The sequence below is a fragment of the Ammospiza caudacuta genome, chromosome 3, assembly GCF_027887145.1.
Source record: "Ammospiza caudacuta isolate bAmmCau1 chromosome 3, bAmmCau1.pri, whole genome shotgun sequence".
NCBI classification, from domain to species: Eukaryota; Metazoa; Chordata; class Aves; order Passeriformes; family Passerellidae; genus Ammospiza; species Ammospiza caudacuta.
Genome location: NC_080595.1, coordinates 73,597,929 through 73,623,583, shown reverse-complemented (window position 1 = coordinate 73,623,583; position 25,655 = coordinate 73,597,929). Strand labels below are relative to the sequence as shown.

Genomic DNA, 25,655 nt, shown 5'->3' with positions numbered 1-25,655 from the left:
TCTGATCTGCAGTAGAATTCAGTTTCTTATGGTTCATCACTCTTGAGTAAAAATCAGCAAATGGACTCATGAACATCACAGATCAAGTACAAAGCAAAGCCTCCTGGTGGAAGTTTATTCAACACAAACATGCCAGTGCAAAAATTCTACCCAGTGGTCTCCTCTCGGGAGGAGTGGGAGTGGCTTTTGTCAGCATTCTCTTGATAAGCAGCTAAACTGTACCAGATTCCTTTACTCTACGAAGAAAATAAACTTTACCCTTCCTTATTGCTCTTACCGGCCCAAGTTTCCTCATTTTGTAGAGCTATAAGCAAACAAAGAAATCTGTTAGAAGATGGGAATTCAGGTGAACTGCCTCTTCACCTCTAGTATGCAGATCAAAATCTGCTTAAATGCCCTTCCAGTGGAGCCAGGATGCCTTTATCTGCTGCTCTGGCTTCAGGCTCATTGCTGTGCCCCATATTCTGGTTACTGGCCTGGCCATCTCTCTCTGGACTCCTTAGGGTGCAGGAGCATTTGGAACTCTTCAGCAATCTCCCACATGCTTTACATAGAACTTGAGAAAGTTGTTTTGTGAAACACAGAAGTAAGGAATTTTTCCCCAGCTTTCTATCCAACACCTTCTACGGCAAGACCTTGGAGTCCCAGCAAATTCCCTATATTCCCCATAGCAAGAGTCAAGCCCCCTCACCTTCCGTAGACTCTGCTCTAGTCCTTTTGTGTCCTCTCTAAGTCTCTGTTCCCAATTCTCTCCTGCATTTCCAACAGACCTATCCCTTACCTCCCAATGGTACCTCCAACTCATTTCTGTACTTTCCATCCCCCTAACACCATCACTCAACTCCCATGACTCCTGCCTGGCTCTGTCTGGCTATATATGGCCCGACAGCTGCCTTCACCATGTAGTTGGCAACCACTTCACTGTGTTTGATTATCTCTACAGCTTTTACAGCTGCTAAGCAGCCAAATAAAACATATTTGTCTTTTAGGTGTTTGTTCTTTAGCCTGGCCCTGAGAAGAAACAGGTAGGTATTTATTAACTTTGAGATTACGAGACATGGCAAAGTGTCTGTGTGGTGGTGCATCCCCCACTCCCTCGTGGGGTTCACCATGGTCTCAGAAATGCTCATTAAAAATTGGCCTTGCCTAACAGCTGCTGGACTGTGTTCCTCTGAGCTTATCTGAAACACTGTCTGCTCCCAGGAATTTGTGCTTGCTAAGGAGCTCCCTGGGTTTTAACAGCCTTGGGAACTTACTTTTCTTCCCTGAATAACCGCCCAGGTGGAACAATTTTGGTTTTGAACTTTCAAAGAAAGGTACCGACCTGAACTGCAGCCAAGATGGAAAACTACTGTGACCAAACCAGCTCTGTTGTGACTGTCTGAACAGGGGTCCAAAATGAGACCCTCTGAACTCTCCAGGACTCCAGTGGGCTGAGACCAGGACCTCCCTCTGAGTGGGGCCTCTCTGAGCCACACAATTCCCATGTTGGAAATACCTGGGGGACCACAGCTGAGGGACAATGACTGATCCTGATCTGAGATCCCCACTCCTTGAGACTCAACCCCTTCACCTGTTGAAAAAGTGCAAAGGTGTCTGGCATCAGTACTTCCCTGAATTCAGGAAATTTTTGCAGGTATGTACCTTGCACACCTTCCTTCAGGTGTGTCCACTTGTGAGTGTGAATATGCAAACACACTTTGAATGTTGTGAGTGTGAATATGTGAGTGTGAATATGCAAACACGCTAGGAATGTTTCTCTCTTAGATGTCGAAGCACTTCAGATTTGTAAGTAGATTAGGCCTGTGAGTTACTGTTGTGTCTGTAGGAAATTCTATATGAATGTTTTGTTAAATTGTTTAAATTAAGCTAAAGACTAGGTGCTATTAAATGTAAGTGCTGTTAAACCTTTTAGGCCTAAACTGTTGGTCAAGTCTGGGGCTTAGTTTAGAAAGGGGATCTACTCTGAACCTTGTGACTCAGCGGGAAGATCATTCTTAGTCTTTTCTATCCTTACCCTTTTTCCCCACACAGATTCTCCATCAGCCTCCATGTAGATAATTTTTGGATGAATTTCAGGTTTAGATTGATTGATTTTTGGTTCTAGTTTGCTTTTTCTCTATGTGCTTTAGCCATCCAATTAAGTAGAACATGAATCTTGCCAACAAACTTTGTTGCACTATCACTTTTTTAGTAAATCTGCTTTTGCCAATACCTTTGGTGGTGACTCTTTAAGAGACCTTAAAACACTCATTCACCACACTTTGTCCTTCAGAGAAACTGTGAGATCAGCCTGAAAGAGTTATAGAAGAAATTAAGAAATGTCACAATACACAAAGCTAAAAATCAGTTTTCTTCTCCCAATACACATGGGGTTGTCTCTTACAAGTGCCAAGGATGTGTGGCCAAGGGATATTTGTGGCATTGTTGTCTTCTTTTTGACAGCAAGAAAGAGTGCTTCTTGTCCCAGAGCAAGGAAAGACAGTTGCTTATTTTATTTGATTTAATAAAAAAGATAGGTATGGGTGCTGGACCTATGCATCAGAAGGAACATGTGATGTCTCATTCATGTCTGCAAAGGAGAAAAAAATCACACAAAAAAAAGTGCCTTTCATGTGGAATTGGACCAAATACAAGGTTTCTGTATAGCCGGAAGTTTGCTTTGCCTAGACATTTTTTTTGCAAAAGAGTAATTGCCTTGATGAATCCATGGACTATATATATGTATTTATTTATGTATTTAAGCATACTGACTCTGCAAGCTGGAATCAATAAATCCTTTCTGAATTTGCCTTTCTTTGTGCTCAATTACCTCTAGTCATCCATGTGACTCCAAATCTCCCATGGAGAGATCTCACCTCCATGGACATTTGGTGTGGTGGACATTTGGGGCAGAGGGGTGACTGGAAATCAGCTGTATGACCAGAATGCTCTTTACCAGCATGATCCACAAAGATGTTCTGACTGGGTCAAAAGGTCTCTTCTCACTGGAAAGGATATGCATATCTAAATATATACACAATGCCCTGACGTGTGTTTCAGTCAGTGTGATGGACATCAGGCATCATTTCATAGCCCATGTTCTTTCAGCTTGGATTCTCTCACAGATGGCCAATCCCTTCTTCTTCACCTTCTAAGCTTGGAAAATGCTTTGGAGATCTTCTCAAGGAAGATGTTGTACTTTAATCTCATAGATGACACTTGCTGTCAGAGCAAGGATTTTAAAGACACATCTTCCTAGACAAGTTTATTTTCCCAACACTTATCTATGCAAGATTTCCTCTCCTGTAAATAAATCAATACTAAGTAAATTGAGTACTGAGTGAAAGGACATGAGGACATAAGGAAAGGCAGTATACACATAATCTATCTCCCCACTTTTGTGCCTGTCATGGGGACAAAAGGAGAAGAAGAGTTCCTGGAATTCTCTCCCTACACCCTCCCACCCCTTGCCCCAGGAGAGGAACACCATTTTTTTGAATCACAGTTGAGCACATCAACTTTCCCACCACATTGGACTATGTGCCACTAAAACTGCAGTGGACTGAGAGCAGAGAGTTCATGGGATGCTACATGCCACATCGATCAGACTTCGAAAGAAAGGTCTTGGCCCTGAAAGCAATCCCAGCCGAGTTCTTCGTGTGTGTGGTGTGCTCCCATGCCAAAGTCTGTGCACTACTGGAGATTAACACTTCAAGAGATTCCCTGCTTAAGTCCTGCAGGTTCTGCTGGACTCCAGCACCAGGAGATAGCCTCTTCCCTCCATCTCCATGGGTTCTGTCCCTCTCGCTTGTGGCATCTCCTGGTGACAACAACATTGTTCCATCTCCTTCTGCTGGTGTCTGGTCTTGCACACGTGTCTAGCCTGAGCACTGTCCCTTTGATATGTCAGGACCAGGATCACGCCTTGTGAACACATCCTGTCCCATCTGTGTATCTTCCACTAAAACTCATCCCATTCTCTTGGAGCTCTGGATCTGTACACCTTCAACACAAAGGTAGCCTCCTTACAGCTGGGTTTCTCTGTGTTGTTACTAGTAATTCCATTAATTACTTTTATGAGCAAATAATTACAATAATAAGTGGGAATTCCACAGAACACTGCATTGTATGGAGTCTTGAAGCCCCATGTTATGTAGGACACAGCTTTGCAGAGCTCTCCACACCCAAGCCTCGAGGGTGATGATCATTTTTGCTTGGTAGTGTACCATTAAAAAAGCATTTTCTTCATTGTCCATTGTCAGATGAAACGATGGGAAAACAGGCCATTGCCTGCACCCATCCATTCTAAACAGGGCCCAGCTAACCCAGAGGAAGCTGCTTGAAGTTTCAGAAAGGGATGGGTGGGTTGTGCTTTGTGGGAAGGGACTCAGAAATCCCTGGAGGAATTACCGCATGTATTCTGCTAGGGAAATCCAACAATCGCACGAGCACAAAGGCTACCAGTAACAGGCGTTTTCCACTTCCTTGATTGGCTTTCACAGAAGCTCAACGAGTTCTCCATCATTCTCCACAAATCCCTGCTTTGGCCTGGGTCTCTGCAATGGGATTTCCTATCAGCTATGAAGGCTCTTGGCTGCCTATTGTCAATAACTGCTTTTAGCAGATGAAGCTTTACATAACCTCAGACAAAACATGTTGTTAAAACCACAGTCCACTGAGGCAGACAGAGCCCTAATTTAATAATAAAAGAGCTCAGTGAGTCTAAAGGCTGAAAGAGTAGGTCCTTTATTGAAGACGTCAGGTAGCTGTATCTCTATCTAAGACAAATAATGAAGAAAAATGAAGGAAAGCAGCCAGTTGTTACAGAAATATGTCAGGTATTAGTGAATCACATTGAGGTTTACATGTAAGATTGATTGATGGGATTATGAAAAATATGGACGTTTGCTTTTCAATTAAGTTTCTCAGCTTCAGTTTCCCACATTTTCTTTGTCTGTGCTTCCCCCCCCACCCCGAAGATTAAATATCCATTTATCTTTTTGGCCATTCACAACTAGATGGTTACATTACACATTATTGTAGTGATCATCCTGCTATAATGAAATTCATACAAGTGTGATAATTAGCCTAAAAATCCTCATTATAAACCCAAATCACCTCAACCTAAAAGAAACCCATAAAGCTGAGTGATGGTAGCGTACAACCAAAGTACTCTGAGTACCCAAATTGGTTGTTCTGTCACTGCATTGAATTCTTGGTGCTTCAGGAAAAAAAGTCATCTTCAGAGACCTTGTTAATGAACATAAATAGTTTCAGTTGACCACTGGCTGCAGGGAGACAGTGCAGGGCATGTTGCTCCTTTTGGAGACCATGCAGCCTTCAGCACTAGAGTCAGTTCTAAATATATTCCTCAAGTCAGATGTATAATGAGACATTTCATTACTTCCTTCCTTCTCAGCACACTACAGCAAAATGAGCCAGGAATAAAGAATTAAACTTTGCTCTCCCCAATATGAGCAAAGTTTAATTCTTTGCCATCTGCCAGGATCACGAGGACAATTGAAATATCCCTTTATTGTCCACGTGCACATTAAAGTGTTGTTAGCCATGAATTCTTTGATGACAGGACAAGCTTGTGATGAAGGAAAATACTAGCTTTATCTTCTTTCTAGTGACCCATGGCAATAATGATTTCTATTGGATATAGGTAGTGCAATGCTCCAGATACTGAGGTTGTTGTTAAATAGAAGGAAATATGGGTCACACCATTAATCAAAAGCACATAAAGATGGGGCGTGTTGCCCAGGCTCCCCCCTATCTCTTTTTCTCATTTTCTGTTGATAGAAAAAGTATATGTCAGTGAGCATGTGGGTGAGGTGTATTCAACAGTGAAATGTCCAAATGTTTGTTCTTGCTTTTGCAGTATGAACTGGATCAGGTAGAGTAACTTAAAAGTGATCCTGAGTGGAGATTTCAGGTTGCTAAATTAAATTCTTGCTGTGTGCAGAAAGAAGGGTGCTATTATATGCAGAATCTGGAGTCCCAGATGCAATTTTCCATCTTAAGACATCCTCAGAAATATGATCCATGTATATCCCAGTCAGGCCCTGAAACACAGAGGGGCAAGCTGTTCTCAGCTACTTGTACAGTCAAGAGGTAGAATCTGATACCTCTCATCAGAGATGAGAGATGCCATGGGCCATCTGATGGGTTGATGTTGGCCCATGGGACTGCAGTTACCTTGCAAGAACAGCAGAGATGGTGCAAAGCCAGGAGAGACAAGAGCAAGGAACACGGTGTCCAGGGAAGTGGTGGAGGAACTTAAAGGACCTGGATGTAGTGCTTAGGGACATGGTTTAACACTGGGCTTAGCAATGCAGCATTAATGGTTGGACTCCATGATCTTAGAGGTCTTGTCCAACCAAAACCCTTTTATGATTCTGTGATTCTGAGGAAGCCATTTATCAGAATAACCAGGGTCTGAGCTGTGGGGCACCTTCCCCACCTTCCAGGGGTGCAGTCATTTGGCTAATGCTTGAAAAACCCACTCTGAGAGCTGCAGCTGGAGGCAAAAGGACCTGCACAGTGCAGTTTATGGGCTATTCCAGGAAAAGTTGTTCTTCTTGATGCATGAGTCTGCCCAGAATTCTTCTGCACCTTGACAAGGAGCCCTTGCAGCACAGCTGCATTGCTGGGGTGTTGCTGAACACAAGCTCCATGTGGAATGGCTCTCCATTATTTCTTTGCAGAGTACCTCAGCACCTTGGGGAATGAAAGGCACCATAGCTGAAAGTCTGAGGAGCACCTGTAGGCTCCAGATTATTCAATATAGTGAAAACCGAGGCTCTCAGAACAGCTTACCCTGGGTTAAAAAAAAAAAAAAAAAGTAATTTCTTTTACTTTCACATCCCTGATGACCAAAAAAGTGTTCTGCTCACCTTGAAATCACACTCCCCAGAAGCTCTGTTAGCACCCCCGCCCAAGTGTCCCTTACATCCACTTTCCCCCCAACAGCAGGAAATCGCTTAGAAAATATTTCCAGGTTCCTTCCTGGCCAGAGGTCACCTCTGCGTTTCAAAGCAGCAGGAATCACCATGTTCTCTGACACAACAAACGGAGGAGGAAGACCTGTCCTGCCCTTCCAGCTTTCAAGCTTGTGCTTTTTAGCTGTAACTCCACCCTACACTGGTGGAGAAGGGATCAGTTCCCACTGATCGCAGGAAAGGGAGGTCACGAGGTTTGCTTGATTAAATCACCACAAGCCAAAAGGTTTTTTCTCTGCTCACTGAGGATTGCTTACGGGCTGTTTAATTTGTTCCGAAAAGAAAAGCAAGACAAAAAAAAAAAGAAACCCCAAGCCCAAGAAGCAACAGCACACAGGGAAAAGCAGGTGTGTCTCCAGATCCTGGGAAAACAAAGGGCAAAGGCTGAGGCAGGAGGTGACACTTGGATGGGAAGTTTCCATCCCAGCGCAACAGGACAAGTTTGGAAAAGACTCGGAGGGGACCAGCACTTGTTGCCCTGCAGGTATGGATGCTGTGTGTGAAATGTGGCATTGCATTTATGCTTTGGGGAGGGCAAGGGTGGCTTGAAGGAATTTGATTCTGACAGATTCTGACAGTGTAGTGCAAGCTTTGCATCACCAGTAAACCTGCTGCAGGCTTTTGCCAGGGGGACTGCAATCATCACAAGTTTCATTTTGTGGTGATTACTTGGCAGTTTTCTGTAGGATGGTTCTGGCTGTTCAGGGAATGAATTAAGCCATTCAAGCTTCTCACAATGTGCTACAGCCTGTTCACTTGGCTAGTGAATGCCAATAGAGGTTATGATTGCTTTAGTTTAAGCTTGGGGCTGCAGAGGTAGAGAGGGACGTGCATGGAAGTGCTGTGCTAATCCTCATTGCGTTTATTACCTCCTAAGTTGTGCTGCAGAGTTTCGGAGAAAAAAGTCAACTGCAATAGCATTTAGAACATTTATTTTCTTTTTTTTTCACTTTGTTTTGTACTTGCAGTGGCTGGAATTTGCAGTGCAGATGCAAGCACTGTATTTTGTTAGCTGTATAGAACGGGTTTGTTTCTTCTAAGAGCAATCTCCCTTCAGTTTCATGATAGGTGAAACTTGCTGACAGGGGAGAGGAACTTGGAGCGCTCAGAGCCACAGGCTGAGGAACTGCTGTATACTGTCTTTGAGCATCACATTTAGCTTGTTTCCATTCTTTTCTATCTGTGTTTTCTGCTTCTTAAATGAAAGAAAATTTTATGGTGTTGTGCTGGAGTGCTGCTGCCAGTGTTGTGTCAGAGGGGTTACAGAGAGGCTTTCTGATGCTTTCACCTCTGTTGATGTCTATATCCCCAAAAATTCTGCTCCATTTCCAAACATCTCTGGTGCAGAAGTATCCACTTTGCTTAAATGGTCATGATTCAGAAAAAAAACAGTGCTGTGATGTGACCCTGTACAACCTCATTTCTCTCTCCCTGTCATGGGAAAGCAATGCTCACCTATGTGCATGAGGAGCTTTTGGATTTGGGGGAGAAAGGTGTTTTTGTTTGAATGCTGTAACTCACACTTTCAGTGGCAGTTTTATGAGGCAATGGGCTTGTGACAAGAAAGGAAATAGCAAAGCAAAGGATGTTGTGAATTTGAAAGCCTGAGGCTCCATCTCTTCTGCTTCTATCACTTGCTGTTGCATGATGAAAATGGTATTTTGCAATCCATAGATTTTTCTTCTCACCCAAAAAATTCCTCATCTATTTCATCATTGTCCAGTGATGTCTGGCAACATTGCAGAATGAAGTGATATTTAAATAAATTTAGAGGCCAATCTTTAGCACCTGGGTAGCATTGAAACTTAACTGAACTCAGTGATGGGTCAGCCAGCTCTGCAGGAACGTGCTGTGACTATTTGGCATCTGTCACTATTTAACTTCCCTAAATTCATCTGAGTTTGCCTCTGGTGATCCAGGTTTAAAAAGCAAACACAGAGAACATGTGTAGGCACTGGGAAGATATCTTTGTCCTGATCTTCTTGGTTATTTTTATTTTTTAACACCTCTTAGGCAGGCTTAATAAAGAAGTTCTCCAACATCTGAATTGGAGACGTGGGAAATTCCTCAAACTAGGCAGAGCTTCCTCTCATTGTTATAACACAAAAGACCAGTGCAGCCTTTACTAGAGTTCCTTTTTTTAACCCATTCATCTTGACCAAGAAATCTACCTGCTGCTGCTACTGCTCAGGGCTGTGATTCACAGTTTCCCAGCAGATAAGCATGGAAGTGAATTTCATCATCCACAAAGATGGCATTATTCTGGGGTTTTATTGCACTTGAAACTGAAATGGTTTGCTGCTGGAATTAATCTCAGCCTTGAGCAAGAATCATGGCTTTTCAAGATCAAATGGGATGAATCTACAGTAAAACCAAACTTCTTGCAGAAAACCATTTCCAATTTTCCATGAAAGAGTTTCTCAGGACTGTGATCTTTGAAAGGGGTTCAATTGACATTCATGAGCAGATCCACCCTGATTGCATGTTTATATAGAGTTTATTTCTCAAATGATCCTGCATGTGGCTCCGCCTGCCTGGGGGCAGTTACCACCCATGGGTTAATCTGATCCCGCACCTGCCCTGCTGGTAAGGAACAGCAGCTCTACCCCTTATCTATGCTGGGCAGCATCCTGAGAGCCCTGAGCCAGCACTGGGTGAGGGCAGGAACTGTGGGGCTGTGATAGTGGCCCTGAACTGGTTGTATTAAGAATGTGGGTGAGATGGAATACACAAGGTGGGTGTGAAGGAACAGGTAAAATGAGAAAGGGATAGCAAAATATTTGCAATGGCTTGTTTCTCTCTGATGAACGAATGTTTTGATTCCTTGTTTGTTCAGTTGGGGTTTTTTTAGAAAATATTAGCTCCTGCAGAGCAGATAGTTCACTGTAGCAGATTGTCTAGTAATTACACTGCTATATTTGCATGTTTTAATGCTGCACCAGTGGACTTTGTTAAGGAGTTTTTGTCTACATTTGCAGCCTATTCCAAGTGCTTATCTGCTGTTGATGGTGGCTGGAAGAAGTTTCCCTTTCACAGCCATCCCATGACATGACATGGATGTTGTAGCCTTAATCCACCATGTCTACACACAGTTTATATCTTTTCTACAAACTTCAGTTTATTCCTGTTGAAGCCTGCAATGAATTCTTCCCCAAAACCCTCCCCTCTCCATCATAATTCCCATCTGAGCAATCCAAACAAGATGGGTGTGATGTGTGATGGGACTTTCCTCATAAGGTGCTTTATTTGGATTGTGGCTGAAACAATGTTGACACCATACCAATGTTTTGGCTATGGCTGAGCAGTGCTTGCAGAGCATCAAGGCTTTCCCTTTCTTCCCACTGACTCTGTAGTGAGTGGGATGAGGGTTGGGAGGGATTACAACAGGGAAAGCTGACTTGAATTCACAAAAAGGATGTTTCAAACCATATAACATCATGTTCGGCAACAAAAAAGTAGTGGTGGAAGTCAGGGTTGTCTTCCAAACCTGCCATTGCTTGGACATTTTCTGGATATACATCTGCTTGTGGGACGTAGTGAAGGATTGCCTTCACATCAGTTTTCTTTTTCTTTCCTCTTTCTTTCCTATTAACCTATATTTATCTTAATCCACTAGTTTTTGTACTTTTTCTCATCTTATTCTCTCCTCCATCTCTCTGACAGATGGGCAGTAAACGAGTGCCTGTGTGGGTGTTTAGCTTCAGACCAGGATTTTGGCAGAGGAGGTTCCTGTTTAGACCACAACAACAGGATATCTAGCCCACCCTTCAGACACCTTCCAATGGGCCACTTTTGAATAAACAGAAGTTTTTCCCAGCCCAGGAAAAGAACCTTTGAACTCCCTTGTGTCATCTCCATTGGCTGATTTACACAAAGTAATACTTGTTTCAGGAAGACCTCAAAGGTCATCTAATATCTTTTGCCTGGCATTGAATTCCTTCATTCTGGATGAAAAGGGAGCCACATCTCATTTGCCTTCTAGGTATTTCCACATGTTTTGCTTTATCAGATCATTAGTGCTGTCACTGATGGGTTTTTCCTGTCCCAGGGTCTCTCTAAGCACCTTGTGAAGCAGAGATAGCAAATATCATCTTTGTGTGGCAGCAGAGAACTGAGGCACACCGATAGCCCAAGCCTGCTTACAAGGTTGGCTGCTGCCAACCCCGGGTCTGCTTAAACTCACCTCACCAGCATGGAGAATGCTATGGCAGCCAGGTTGGAGAGTGCTTGTGAGCAGCAGAGCTGTATGCATGCCCTATTTAAATCTTAATATGAAATATTAATTTCCAAATGCCTTCCCTCAAAACAGAATAGAGCTGTGATCAAGTATGTAATTTACTGTCTTCGGAAATTCCTCAAAACGACAGAGTTTCCCTCAATTGTTCATGCTCAGAGGAAAAGCTCTACTAGAGTTCCTGCTTTGGCTCAATCCTGTGAGCACAGGCTTGGCCCTCCATGACCATTAAACTGAGTGTGTGAAAGCCATCTTCATTCCAAAGATGTCCCTACGTGCCTTATGACAGGCTACTCACAGAATGGCCCTTACTCCTGAAATTGTTTCACTGTGCCTTTTTGAGAGAGAAATTCTTTAAATTCCTGCACATTGTCCCTAAAATTTGGGTTGCCTGACCCTAGGCCTGAGGTCCCGGATGAGCCTGTGCATGCCTCAAGCGTCTCTGACAATTAAACAGGACTGATGGCACTTCCTTCCTTCCTTCCTCCTGTTATCCATCCTGTTTCAAGTCTGTGGCTTAAAAGGTTCAACTGCTGTTCATAAACACTGTCCCTTATTGCAGTTAGGACACACTGCATGTAAAATCATAGAATTACAGAATGCTTTGGGTTGGAAAGGATGTTAAAGCTCATCTCATTCCAGTCCTTTCCACGGGCAGTGACACCTTCCACTAGACCAGGTTGCTCCAAGCCCCATCCAGCCTGGCCTTGGACACTTGCAGGGATTGGGCAGACACAGTTTCTCTAGGCAACCTGTGCCAGTGCCTCATCACACTCACAGGGAAGAGTTTCTTCCTAATAATTAATCTAAACCTGTTCTCTGTTAGTTTAAAGCCATCCCCACCTTGTTCTGTCACTGCAGCCCTTTTGTAGGCCCTTTTGGTACTGGAAGGAGCTCAAAGACCTCCCTGGAGCCTTCTCTTCTCAAGACTGAACAGCCCCAGATCTCTCAGCCTGTCCTTTTAGGGGAGGTGTTCTATGTTGCTATTGAAAATCTGCTTTAAAAGCTGCCTGCTCTTTTCCTGAATGCCTTGTTTCTGAACAGCCTTGCAATGGTTCTTCCAGCACTGCTCCAGCATCAGAGTACCAAACTTTCAATCTGACAGCAGTTAATGGAAGCTTTCTTTGTCCCTAATGTAAGTCCAGGTGCTTTTGAGGATGTTGAAGCAGAGGAGGTTCCTACTGAAGCAAGGCCTAGATTGCCTGTAGAATCAGCACAGAGAAGCACAAAGGCCTCAAAAAATTTCTTGCGGGAGATGCAACCAAAGTTCAGCACCAACTTCATCCCATTGAGCTGGGGGATGGGGGAGCTGGAAGAGAACTGGAGAACCTTCCTGTTCTTGAAATGTGCATTTTATTTTAGGCCATGCTAGAATTAGGAGAAACAGTGTCACAGCAGCAGGGCAGGGCGTGTTAGCCCTGAGGCCATCATCAGGGCATGGCTCCCCTCCACGGGCCTGAACTCTCCTTTTCTCCCTAAACAAGGAGCCCAGGCTGTGCTGCTGACTGGGAACAGCCCCTGGCCCATGCTGCTCTTTGAAGGATTCCTGTGAATCTTGACATTAGCACTGGCTGAGACAGGGAACATGATAACTATGCACAAGGCCTCCTAAAGAAAGGCAGAAAGAGACCTCAGCAGCTCATCTACTCAGGCCCTAAATCTCCTGGCAGGTGCTTATTTAAGCTCTCCAAAGGCACCCTGTGGCTTGAGAAATGCCATTCCTTGGTGCTGTATCTCATGGTCAAACCGGCCATCAGGTTTAACTTGTCTTTGCAATGCTGTGTTTTTATGCCATGTGAACCCAACAAGCACCACAGGGGTTCACAAGTCTGGATCATCCCTACTCTCAGTCTGAAGAGAAGCATCTTTATCCTTGGCATCAGGCATGAGATCAAGCCACGGTATCATCAACACAGATGGGACTTATTTGTTTTAGTAGTGTTCAGAAGACTTTAATGAATAATAGACTTTAGACATGTTTATCTTCAGACTGAGAAAAATTTGAAAATATTATAGACAGGTGCAGCCTTCCAAGAAGTTAAATAGTAGCACTTTTTAGCCTTTCTGAGTTCTCCTGCGCTCTGAAAGACAGATCAGTACAAAAATAGTAAGGCTGAAAATTAAATCAGTGGAACAAAATAGAAACAATTATTTTTTTTCTCTCAGGCTTCATCATAAGAGAAGGCTATTAAGATATATGGACAACAGAGACCTGCCTTCACTGGTTTGAGGGATTTCCCTCCATTTATATGATACAATGTGCAAAAGGTGGGCAGTACTCTGTACTTCCATCTTTTTGTTGCTAGGTGTGACAAGCCAAGCCCTCAGACAGGAAACACCTTCTGTCCAGAGCGCGATTGTACAAACTCCAAAAGGCTGACACCTACACAACTTACAGGAGCTTCCTACACAGCCAGCTGCAGTAATAACAGGAAAAAAATCAAGAGGTTAATAAAATGAAATGAGCAGGAAGCATGCAGTCATCAAACTTTGTAGTACTTTAGTCTATAGAAGTAACCCATGTCTGGCCTGACTCAGGGACCCAATCCAAAACTCATTGCAGCCCATGGAAATTCCAGTGCAACGGATATTGTGAGACCTCACTCGTTACTACATTGATATGAGAGTACATGGCAAGTTCCTCCTTCCCCAGTACTCCCACAGTGCTGAGCTTCAAATGTCTTGTGGTGTTACTTCTCACTGTGAATTAGGCCTGCACCCCACTGCAGATGCTCCAAAAAGCACAAGGGAAGATAAAGTTCATGGGTACATCCCTTCTTCCATCCCAGTCATCAGAGGTGAGCTGGTGTGTGCTTTTCCACAGTCTTTCCAAGCATGTGGTACCCAGCTGCAACAAAGGGCTGAAATAGGAGTGTGGAATTAGTTGGCTATAATTTTTTTTCTTTTTTTCTTTGTTCCTTCTCTACAAAAGTCCAGCATGAAGGTCATGGAGGAGGACTTAGCAGGAGTAGAGAAAAGCCCAAGCAGAAGTGAGAAAGAACTGCCAGGAAGAAGGCAAGAATTAGGCAGGGCTTTCTTTTTCCAGTAAAGTGCTGATTTAAATGCCATTTCACTTTGGTTGCAGCTATCACTGTTTTCAGTCTGGCATATTAACATGCCATGTGGCATGGAGGACATTCATACCTCTACTTATGAGTGCCATGACATCTATTTGCACAAAACCAACAAAAGTAAGAATTACCCCTCTATTCCCACAGAAAACAAAGCCTCTGCTCATGTCTGAGAGATCCTTGAGCATCCCATCAAACTCAGCCCCCTGCACCATACTAGGCACAGAGCTGGAATAACACAGCTCCACAAATATCACAAAGAAAGCATGCACAGCTTGTTTATTGCCTGTTTGAATCCTTATCACCAAGCAGTTCAGTTTTGTGTCCTTGATTAATTTCTGTTTATTTTATTTTTGTTCTCATTCAGATGTGTTATCTAAGGTCAGTGCAACTTCCCTTGTCCCCCCTTTCCCTTTCAGCCAACTCTCCCATGAAATATTGTTGTGCCTGGGTGTGTGTTTCTTAAAGGCATTGTGTGTTTTCTGTCTGAAACAAACATTGTCTGATCATCCAACCTATTACGCACTAACCAAAGGTCATGCTTTATGCAGAGAAAGGAAAGCTCTTCTGTTGTGGCTGAGGAATAACAAACTGGACAGGCACTGAAAACAAGGCTTTAGCCCCAGAGCTCAAGACTCTGGGAAAACGTTCCATAGTTGTTTGCAAATGGTAACCAAGGTTCAGCTGCTACAGGCTACTGGGCAGCCATAGAGCCAAACTGTGCCAAACTGTGCCTGTGCCAGCAGCAGATCTCCCCCTTAACACCTTCTAACCTGTAGCAGCTCCTGGTTCCTCTCTCCAGGCATCCTTCACCTCCACAGATCTCACAGCACCATAGGCCTCATCGAAAATACCTAAGGGAGGCAGAGTTGTTCAAGCCACAGGAAAATTCTGGCATCGGGGCAACTGAGCTTAACTATGTTACACAAAAAAATCCAGCCAAAGTGGAAAGATATAGAGCAGGCACCAAAGAGGCAGGAGGACTGCTGTGCTAAAATGGCATAGGACTCTTCATCCTCAACAACTGATGGGGAATGTGAAAGTGACATATGGGGTAAGAGGCCATGGAAAAATTTGTGCTATCTAGTTTGACAATTAAGGATCAAACTTGACCCTAATGAGTGTTAGATTCAAAGCAAGCAAAGGAATTCAGACCTCCTTGCTCCTGCAAATTATGTATTCTGCACACTCTCATAGATTTTCCTGTAATTTACTTCATTTATTTTAATAGGCCATTAGAACTGTTAAACACCAATGACCTGCCTTTGCCTCCAAAAATCCCTGTAGCTCTGATAGCCAGAAGTGAAAATAACATTCTGAAGATGAGCTGCTGCAAACTTACTTCATTTTTGTAAAACTGTTCCCAGGGGCCTCTGCTATAGTCCTTATTGGATAGAACCAACTGGGCTAGACAATCCTTGGATCCAACCAAGGGCAAATCTGTTCAGGACATGAAGCTAACAGAGCCCATTAGAAAGGGGGGAGAATGGTCTCTCAGTGTGGACAAAGGAGTAAAGAGCACAGAGTTGAGTGCTTTTACAATGAGGCTTTAAAGCAGAATATGTCTGCCTGACCACACAGGGAGCTCTTGGCCTCAGTGACCCAGGACATGTCTCACAGCCAGAGCAGAGGGCCAAGAACTGAGGCTGTGGACTAATACCCACCTCACAAAGAACTGCTGATTGAAGATATGTTGTGTCTGCAAGGTTATTTGTTTTCTTCTTCCTCATGATGCCAAAGGTGTATTCATCTCCATTTCGATACAAGAGGGACAGCTTTCCCAGACACAGCATGTAGAAAGGTTACAGCCAACAGGAAAAAAATACTTTTATGTGGGATGGCTGCATGGGGAAGCATAACTCTAAAACAGAACTGCTTGTTTCCACTTCTGCATTTATAACCCCTTACCAGAGAAGCCACTCCAGGGTGGGTATATCTTTAGGTCCCGTGATTTTTAGACATTGACAAGATCCCCCTGTGCCTTTCCTTTTCCAGGCAAAGCAGCTCTCTCAGCCTCTCCTGGTATGACAGATGCTCCAACTTCTTAATCATCTTCATGGCCCTTTGCTGGGCTCACTTCAGTGTGTCTCTCTTGTACCGAGGAGCTTAGGAGCTGGATATTGTGCTTGAGATGAATCCAGAACCAGGAAATCTTCTTTTTCTTAAATCTAACATCAAATGAGAAATGTTGTCAGAGAGATTCTAGAAAAAAGACATGACAGGCAGGATAAGAAAATCTTACAAATATGTCTGCCTGTAAGAGACAGAGTTGGTGAGTCAGACAGAAGGATAAGGTGGAATAGGCCAGGTCCCTCTGAGTGAACAGAGGTTACCTGAGCAAAGGAACCCAAGTAAGGAGCCCCAGGTCTAAGACAATGTCTATAGAGGCAGCCCTGCTGCAAGGGATTATACAGAATGCCAACAGCACATTATTTCTGCCTCTGGTAGAACCCAGGTGTCTGTATCATGCTACACTGCCAAGGCCACAGAAGCCATGAGCTATCACAAAATCGCAGTAGAAGCTGAGTTGGAAGGGACCCACAAGAATCATTGAGTCCAGCTCCTGGCTGTGCACAGGACCATCCCCAAGAATTCTGTGGACATCACCACCCTGCCAAAGATGCCCTTTCTGTCCTAACACAGTGATGTGGCTGTAAGTGTGGATGTATTGTCACCCAGCCCCATGGGAGAGGCTGGCGACAGGTCCAGCCTTGGTGTGGTATCTTCCCAGAGGGGTCAGATGTACACTGGTCAGCAACCAGGGCAGTGTTCATGCCTCTCCAAATGTGCCAAGCTGTTTCTCACCTTCCCCCTTCCCTGAGATAATGCTCAGCCAGTGACTGTGGCAGTTGATGCTTATTCGTGCAAGAATGCCCTCACTGATCTGGCAGATTGCTGTTCTCCAGTGACAAGCAGTAAGTCCAGCTGTGAACTGTGCCAGAAGGGCTATAAAAACATTGCAGGGCTGGCTGGCACTGTCCAGAATGTGTTAAAAATTGCTCACAGAAACTTCTTTTGGCTGCTCGAAGAGTATTAGAAATGCCTGGAGAATGTGATAATTTGGACATTCAGCTGGGCAGTGTTCTCTGTGCTCCCAGTCATACAGTAAATGGTTGCTATTTCAGCTTCTGTGCCCTGCAAACATGAGTCCTAGAGAGTTGTTCTCTCCTTGCAGGAAGTCCTGCATGGTCGTGGTATGATTTGAGCCTGATCCTCAGATAGCTGGGTCTAAATTATTTTCACTTTCCATGTAGATTATTTGGCTATGTAAAAAGGTCATCAACAATTCACGGGAAGGCTGACAGAGGAATAGAGGAATCTAAAGTCATAATCATAGGTCAAAAGGAAAGATAAATACGGCACAAACAAGGATGGAAAATGTGAGCTGGTGTGAGCTGATGTAGAAAAAGGTGTGAACCATAGCCCTCCTCTGGAAATATTGTTTTGGGGAAACCCTTGATAAGGCTGTAGGTACAGTTTGCCTCCTCTCTGCTTAAACCTGTGAGAATATTGTGCTGCAAAGGTCAAGAAAGGAATGCCTAAACCTGGATAAGGTAGAATAACAGATTGGAAAAGAACTCTCAGGTGATGAGTCCAACCATTAAGCCAACACTACTAATCCACCACTAGAACATGTCCCTCAAGTCCACATGCGCACATCTTTTAAATACGTCCAGGGATGCTGACTTCAACACTGCCCTGGGCAGCCTGCTCCACTTCTTGACCACCCCTTCCTTGAATAACTTTTTTCTAAATGTCCGATCTAACCCCCCCTGGAGCAATTTGAGGCCATTTCCTCTTGTCCTGTTGTGTGTTACTCAGGAGCAGAGCTCGACCTCCACCAGGTTTCACCTTCCTGTCAAGGAGTTGTAGAGGGTGAGAAGGTCCCCCCGAGCCTCCTTTTCTCCAGGCTGAGCTCCCTCAGCTCCCTCAGCTGCTCCTCATCATACTCGTGCTCCAGACCCTTCTCCATCTCTGTTGTCCTTCTCTGGACACGCTCCAGAACCTCAGTGGCCTTCCTGTCATGAGGGACCCCAAACAGAACACAAGATTTTTAATGTTTCACCAGTGCCATGCACAGGGGAACAATCATTGCCCTGGTCAGTCCAAGCACAGCACTGAGAACACAGATCTGAGCTCTTGCACATCTCTGAATCTCTTTGAATTAATTCAAAGCACAAATTGAAGTGTATAGATACACAGGTAATGAGAAGAGATCAGCAAACAATCTACCCATCACCCTACTGCCACAAACCCACATGGAAGCAGAATCAAAGCCTCTCCTCCATGTCAGCAATTGTATAGCCTGTTCTTAAAAACCTCTGCTGAAGGAAACTTTGCAGCCACCCTGGGTAGCCTAATTTTGTGCTTCTAAATGTTATAATTACATATTTTCCATAATCGCCAGCATATTTACTTTTGCTTCAGACTGTGTAACTTCAGCCAGCTGTCGCTGTGAACATCCATATCAGTCCTTTTTCAAGGGACAAACTGTTATTGTGTCCATACCTGAGTCTTGTCCTATCTAATCTGAACAACCTTCAGCCTATTCACAAGATTATGTCTCTTGTCATTGAGGTTATACAACGCTCTTGTCCTAGCTCTCTTTTGGATGCTCTCCAATACAGCCATATCCGGACACAGGGCTCCAGCCAAAACATCAACAGCATCACACAGTGCACTTTTGTTACCTCCCAGGTCTCCAATTAAAAATATTTGCTTAAAAAATTAAAAAAAAAAAAAAAAAAAAAGAAAGAAGATATTTCAACATTGTTACAGTGAGTGAATTTAGATAGCAGCTTCTTAGGACTCCCTTCAGAATAATTTCTGCAAGACTGAGATGAGCAAAACTATCTAAAAACAGATAGAGGTAATAAATGAACCCCCGGCATTGTCAGATTCACCCCAAAAACTGTTATCTCAAATCAAACTACCTATTAGCTCCACTATGCTTGGGATTCACTCTGTCCTCACATGTTGAAAACACAGCTTTGGGTGTCTGAACACACACAATTCAGACTCAAGAATATGAGATGGTGTAAGAATCTGCAGTGTTGCATCCAGTTTCTGAGATTCTGAGAGGTTCTGGCATCTTTTTTCTGCATTCAGATACAGTTGACAGTGAGGTTTGATTACACAAATTGCTGGGATTAATTTCTAGACATGAGACTGAAGTGTGAATGTCCAGGACTGGAATGAGGAAGGGTGAGCCAAGAGAGCTGCAACAGCTTCATTTCTAAGTTGTTTCCACATTTGCTTTCTTTTTGAACAGTATCTGCCAGGGTGCAGCTGTGTGGGAACCTTACCCTGGCCTGTCTTTCGTGACAGATGAAATGTGTTCACATGCTTTTGCAACGGCACATTTCCAGTGAATTACAGGACCCCTGTAGCTCTGCCCTGGTTTGGATGAGCACTTCTGATTCAGAGCAAGTGCCCTCTAGCACACCTCTTGCTTTCTTGAGCCTGTGAAGGCTAATGGCAGACTCAAATGTTTAAATAAAAATGTTGTGGGGTTGAGAGTTTAGAATCCAGGAAGTTCACAGTTTCTGGTGACATGACAGTACGTGATGAATGAGTACAGGAAAAAACATCAGGACGATCAGGACATCCCCTGTGCTCACATACCAAGTTGATTACATACCTAATCCTCTGACATTGTATAATTTTCACATTCTCCTGCAAAGTAAACCAAGATTTCTCATACCTTTAGGCTGCAGCTTGATGATAAGCCTTGAGCAGAAACCCTCTTTTAAGAAAGCCTTGCTAACATTCTTTCCCATTCTTACACCCCCAAGATGCCCTTTCTTAAAATTTTTGGGAAAAAACCAAAAACAACAGCAATTAAAAAAAAATCACAAATGAAACCACAAAAAAATAAGCAACTCCTTAAAAAAACCCAACAAAAAACAAAAAAAAAAACCCCAACAAACAAACAAACAAAAAAAAAAACAACAAAAAAACCCACAAAAGCTTGGGGAAAGCGGGTTTCACACAGACCAGTTTTCCAGTCAAGGCCTGGCAATGTGGAAGGTGTGACTCCACCACAGGCACAGGTGGCTCAGCCTAAGCCAATTCTTCAGCCTCTTCATCTCAGCCTCTGCACTGGCACTGCTGATCATTCAAACCTACCAGCAGTCAGCCAAGGGAGCAACTTTGGGAGAAAATGATCAGCTTTTTCTCCAGGGATAGAGCATGAACTCATGTTGAGCAGCTTGCCAGGGCAGAAAGGAAGAGGTCTTCTTTGTCCTTACCCTCCTGCCCTGTCTGCCAACCCTTGTTCCATCTCCCTTCCCTACTTGGGGCCACTTAGGTGCTCCTCTTCTTGCCCTGGCTCTGGCACTAACTGAGACCTTCTCTAAGCTGAGCAGAGTCAGATGAAAGTGATCTGGACACCTTATTGCTGCTTTAGTTTTCTGCAGGGACAGGGAGTTAAACTGAGTAAAAATCTGGAAAGCCAAGGCCATCAATAAAACCAACCTACAGAGAGAGAGGTGGTGGCATTAAGTGCTGTAGATGTAGCCTTGGACTTCTACTTGTTCAGATTCCTGAACCAGCTTGAGTGGGCAATAAATCAGAGCGATGGCACCACAACAGTGAAGACAAAGACATGCTGTAAGGGTAACCAGGGCATCAGTCATGCCAATTTAATCACATTAAAACTGCTGCAAACAGCTGAGGTCTGACTCACCACCTTGCAGGGAACAGCAGGTGAGCAGGTTTGCAGAAAAGGAAACAGACCTGACTCCTATATTAATCAGTGTTTAAAAAATAAACACAACATGAACTTAATTCCAGGGATTTCCACAGAGCTCAGTCAGTCACTGCCTCACACACTGCTGTGGAAACAAATTCCATTGATAACCAACTGTTATCAAACACTGTAGGGAGAAGGGTTCCACTGTTACTTGGACAGATGTCCCCTGTTTGTGTGTTCTTGGCTCCAGATATTGTTCAGTGTAGGAACATACATAACACATCAGAATTTCCCCTGATTTCTGGGAATTCCCATAGCCATCAGAGCCACAGGTCTGCATCTCTGAGCAGCTCCTCCAAGGGCATAAATATGTCTCCACAGAGCCTTCCAGGCCCAGCAAGCAGGCTGCCAGCTCAGGTAGGAAAATTTTAGGGATTTCCTCCTTTGTAGTTTAAGTCATAGCCCACAGACACTTTGCCATAGCTACAAAACATGATTTTGCTGCTTTCAGTCCTCAACACCCTCTTTTGTTAGAACAAAGAAGGTGAGTAACAGCAGGGGAACAAGTTAGTCCACTAATCTGCAGATAAGACACTGAGGGATTCAGATCAGTGCAGGGGGAAATAATGAGTAGAATCTGATGAATGCTATCAGGAAATATCTCCTCTTAAAATGCCTTGTGGGTTTTCTGCAGTGGCGTATCTGCTCAGTCTCACATTTGAAATTTGAGTGCAGGCTCTAGAGGCAACTTCTTTTCTGGGCCGCAATAACTTGTTCAACTAATTATAAAAGTTCCTGTGGTTTAATATCCCTTAGAGAGAGCAGGCTGAGCTATGGTAGAAAGCAGATGATGTTTAAGATGAATCTAATCAGAAGATCTTCTCTTTGAACCACCTGAGAAGGTAAATCATACTAAATCTCTGGGTGTTGTCTTTATTTTCTAAAATGTGTGATGGTGACTATTGTGCTGGGTGGATTTGCAAGAGAAGGTGTAATTATTTTACAGCATTCATGAAAAAGAGAAGTTTAGAGAAAAATTAATAAGAAGGTCATGTATCTCCCTTATGTCCTGGGTTAAAATGAGACCTTGCTATTTACCTCTAGGAATCCTCTGCATTTTAGTATTAACTTGAAACAATATTTTCCAGCCTGAGTGCTGTGGAGAATGAGCATTTCGTGGCAAATCAGGACATCTTTAGCTCTCTGGGTCTTTATAAGTTGAAGATACTTATTTTTTCCCAGGAGACAGTTTGTATGAGAAATGAGGAATGTGTGCTTTGCCCACTGAAGGTAGACAGATACTTGAGAATTTGCTCACTAAAAGTTTAACACCAATGCTTTATTCACTGAGAAATTAAATAAACAAAGGGAACAGCCACATTGCTTGAGAAGAACATTTAATACTTTTCCCCATTTTCAACTTGTTTGTTGGTTTTCTGGCTTTCTAGATACTGGCTTGGAATGTTTTGGAGCTATAAATAGCTACCAAAGCCTGAGTAGCAGCTCAGGTCTCATTTACATGAGTTGTCCTCTATATGGGGTCTCACACGTACAATTAACAGGGTGTTTGCTGTCAGCTGCATAAAGTCACACAGAAGATGTGTTTGGAAATAGAGGCTGACCCACAACATTTGAATATGAAGGCAAGCTGGGGAGCAGGGCAAAAGATAGATGCAAAACTCTGCCAGATGGTGTTTACTCTCATCATAAATTTTGTTTAATGACCCTTTTGCCCTTCTATTATCTGTTTCATTAACCTGTTACCAGTGTAAAACAAACTCTTTGTGCAGATTACGTTCTTTTACCATATGTTGTGAGAATATGCTGAGTATACAAAGCTACCAGAGACCTTTGTTTAGTTAGTGCTTCAATTATTAAGTCATGTCACTATCTCAGGAACTTATGTCACAGCTTATAATGTTTCCCTCATGATCCACTTTAATCAATTGTCATCTTGGGATCAGCCAGATCCATGGAAGTCTTGAGGTTTTTACAAGTGGATGATGTCTTCAAATTAGGAAAATAGTCTCAAAATAGTCTCTTTTGTAGAATTCTGGATATAGTGACAGACATGCCCAGGAAACTGAAAAAAAATTCTCCACATTTTTTCCCCCAATTCTGTTAGCCATTCATTGATTGGATTAAAAAAAAAAAAAAAAGCCTGTAACACTCTTTTATTTTAATTGATTTTGGAGTGGGCTAGGAAAATACTCTGTATCACTGTGATGCCCTTTCTGGTTATTGCTGTATAGGAGTATAAGAGCAGCTATACTGTGTTAGCTCAGATGTCTAGATAAAAGAGGAGTTTTTTTCTTTGTTTATTTATTTTATTTTGTTTTTATTTACTCTTGTTTTGTTTTTGTTTTGTTTATGTTGATTTGGAGGGTTTGGGTTTTTTGTTTTGGTTTTGGTTTTTTCCCTCCATTAATATCCTAAAATATCTTAAAATTAATTTTCCTTTTTTAATTGCATCTCAGAATTCAGTTGACATTTCCTTTCAAATCCCATTTCTGAGTAGTAATTGTCAGTTCAGAGTCCATCACAGAATACAAATTGCCATGATCATTTCTTTCTACCTTACTCTTATGAATTCTGAATTTCATTATCAAGTCACTCAGTCTTCTGTGGCCCCAATGCAGATCTTCACAGGCAGACTTTGCTTTTGCTAGTCTCAACCAAGTAAAATTTTCCATGGTGTTGCATCACTGACCACTGCCTTTTCCACATCACTTGAGAACAGAGAGCAAGGTACAGGCTTACACCTCACTCCTGCAGAGCTCTGGTGATAACATCTCTGTATTGGAAAAGAAAATAATTTATCCCTACTTTTGCCTCCTATCTTTTAACCAGGTCAGTATCCAGGTGGAGTCCCACTCCAGATGGATCTCTCTAAGAATCACAGTTGGTGAGAAAAGTCACAAATCCCTGCTGGGCACCCACCTTGGCGATATCAAGTACATGCTTCACTATAAACTCCTTGCCATCCTCTTACAATTCACAAGGTGAGACCACAGATCATGTTCATATTGTTGTTTTCCGTCATGGACTCATCTGAGCAGGAAAGTGCCAGCAAAGCCCCAGCCTGCCTGGGAGCCTCAGTTCTGATAAATAATGGTTGCAATAGGCAGCCACTGATCTCAGGAGGTGCTGATTTTTCTGTTTTCCCCTAGTGATTCACTGCCTTGCAAAACTTGAGTTTGGATGAGCAGCCTTTTCAATGTGAAAAGATTGTAATTTTACAGGAGTTCATGATTCTAATCAGGCTGATGTTGTCCACTCAGGCTCTATTCAGTACTGTGCTTAGAGCCTTTCCTCAGTGCTTAAAATGGTTTTCACAATCCTCTTGGGTTCAGCCTTTTTCTCTTTTTCTTTAGATCTCCACTAGTTGCTAATTCTGGAACTAAGAAGGTGCTTTGTTTGGAATAACCAGAAAGTGCATATTCACAGCAAAATATTTATCTTTTATGGATTCTTCACCTCCCTTTCTCTATTCCCCTTGGTTGCATAAATGTGTCAGCTCTTGTTATAAGGGTCCATGAATGTTTTACCTCTCCCTTTATGTTTCATCATCCAGTCTGCTGTGTGACTAAATTAGCTCAGGAGTTAATGAGGTAGAAAATGTTATTGGGGTGTGGATATGTGTGTGTGTGATTTCAGGCACCACATTATATTCTTGTATGACATGGTCCTTAGATTCTAGTTTACTTATTTGTTAACTTCAGTGCAATTAATGGAGAAGTTTGCTAAAACCTCAAGATAACACAGATTATTTCCAGAAGATGCCACTCTTCATTGTGTCCATTGCTAGCCAAGGGGTAACAGACACACAGACATCTGTACCTGAGCCCATGGTGATGCTACAACCCTTTCCAGTGGGATACAGCCAGCAGCAGAGCTCTCCCTGCTGCAAGAGGGCAGGCCCTCGCTTGCAGCAACATTCCTAATTGCTCCCTCGTCTCCTGGCAGTGCATTTCCCAAGTACCAGCAGGAGGGATATTTGAAGATCCAAAGTCAACTTTTCTCAAGGCAGATTTCCAGCACTCCTTTGTTCCTGACAGGAATCTGCTCAGGACTCTGCTTTCTTCAAACAATTTCTTTCTCCTATTTTGAGTAGATACAGCTGACTTCAGTCTGCAGAGCAAAGTCACCAAGCAAAATGCCATCCCCAACCACTACAGGTCTCCACTGCCTCTTCCTGCTGGCCTCAGCCTGCTGCCAGATACCACAGAGCTCAAACTTCTATCCATTGTCCTATGTAGTGAGTATCCTTTTAAAGTCTCTCCAGAAGGCACTGAACAAAACACAACATGTTTCTCACTGTGTTGGTCTGCAAGGGGTTTTGGTTTCAATTACTGTCCCTGGAGCTGAGTGTACATAACATATATGTGGGCACTGCTCCTGGATGGAATTCACCCATCCTAGGAGAGAGGAACCAAATATATCTAGAAGTGACATGTTTGCAGGTAGGTGACAGGACTGTCTCAACAGCAGGACAAGTGCACATGACCAAAAATCTACTCCTGGGTGATTTGTGTTTAGATATTGCCCATGAACTGAGATTTTACTTTCATTTCCCACTTTTTCAATAATCCTCACAGATCCTTTATGTTTCACTGACAGTGTGAATTATGGAAAGCCATTTTGTGCTTCATCCTGTGTTTGTTACCAGA

The 25,655-nt window shown here is 43.2% G+C and overlaps 1 protein-coding gene across 4 annotated transcripts in view; it reads left to right on the top strand.

The window, feature by feature from the left end:
* Positions 1 to 7,234: 7,234 nt before the first annotated feature.
* Positions 7,235 to 25,655, top strand: part of ADGRF5 (adhesion G protein-coupled receptor F5) — a 46,398-nt gene continuing 27,977 nt past the window's right edge. For 3 of the 4 annotated variants that reach the window (XR_009274511.1, XM_058800717.1, XM_058800718.1), the window contains exons 1-3: positions 7,235 to 7,470; positions 23,836 to 23,987; positions 25,100 to 25,243. Coding sequence is in view for 2 of the 4 variants with exons in the window: in XM_058800717.1 (XP_058656700.1) it covers positions 25,142 to 25,243 (102 nt within the window). In the remaining 2 variants the exon portion in view is untranslated. The remainder of the gene's footprint in view (positions 7,471 to 23,835; positions 23,988 to 25,099; positions 25,244 to 25,655) is intronic. The other variant, XM_058800719.1, reaches the window with a different exon arrangement.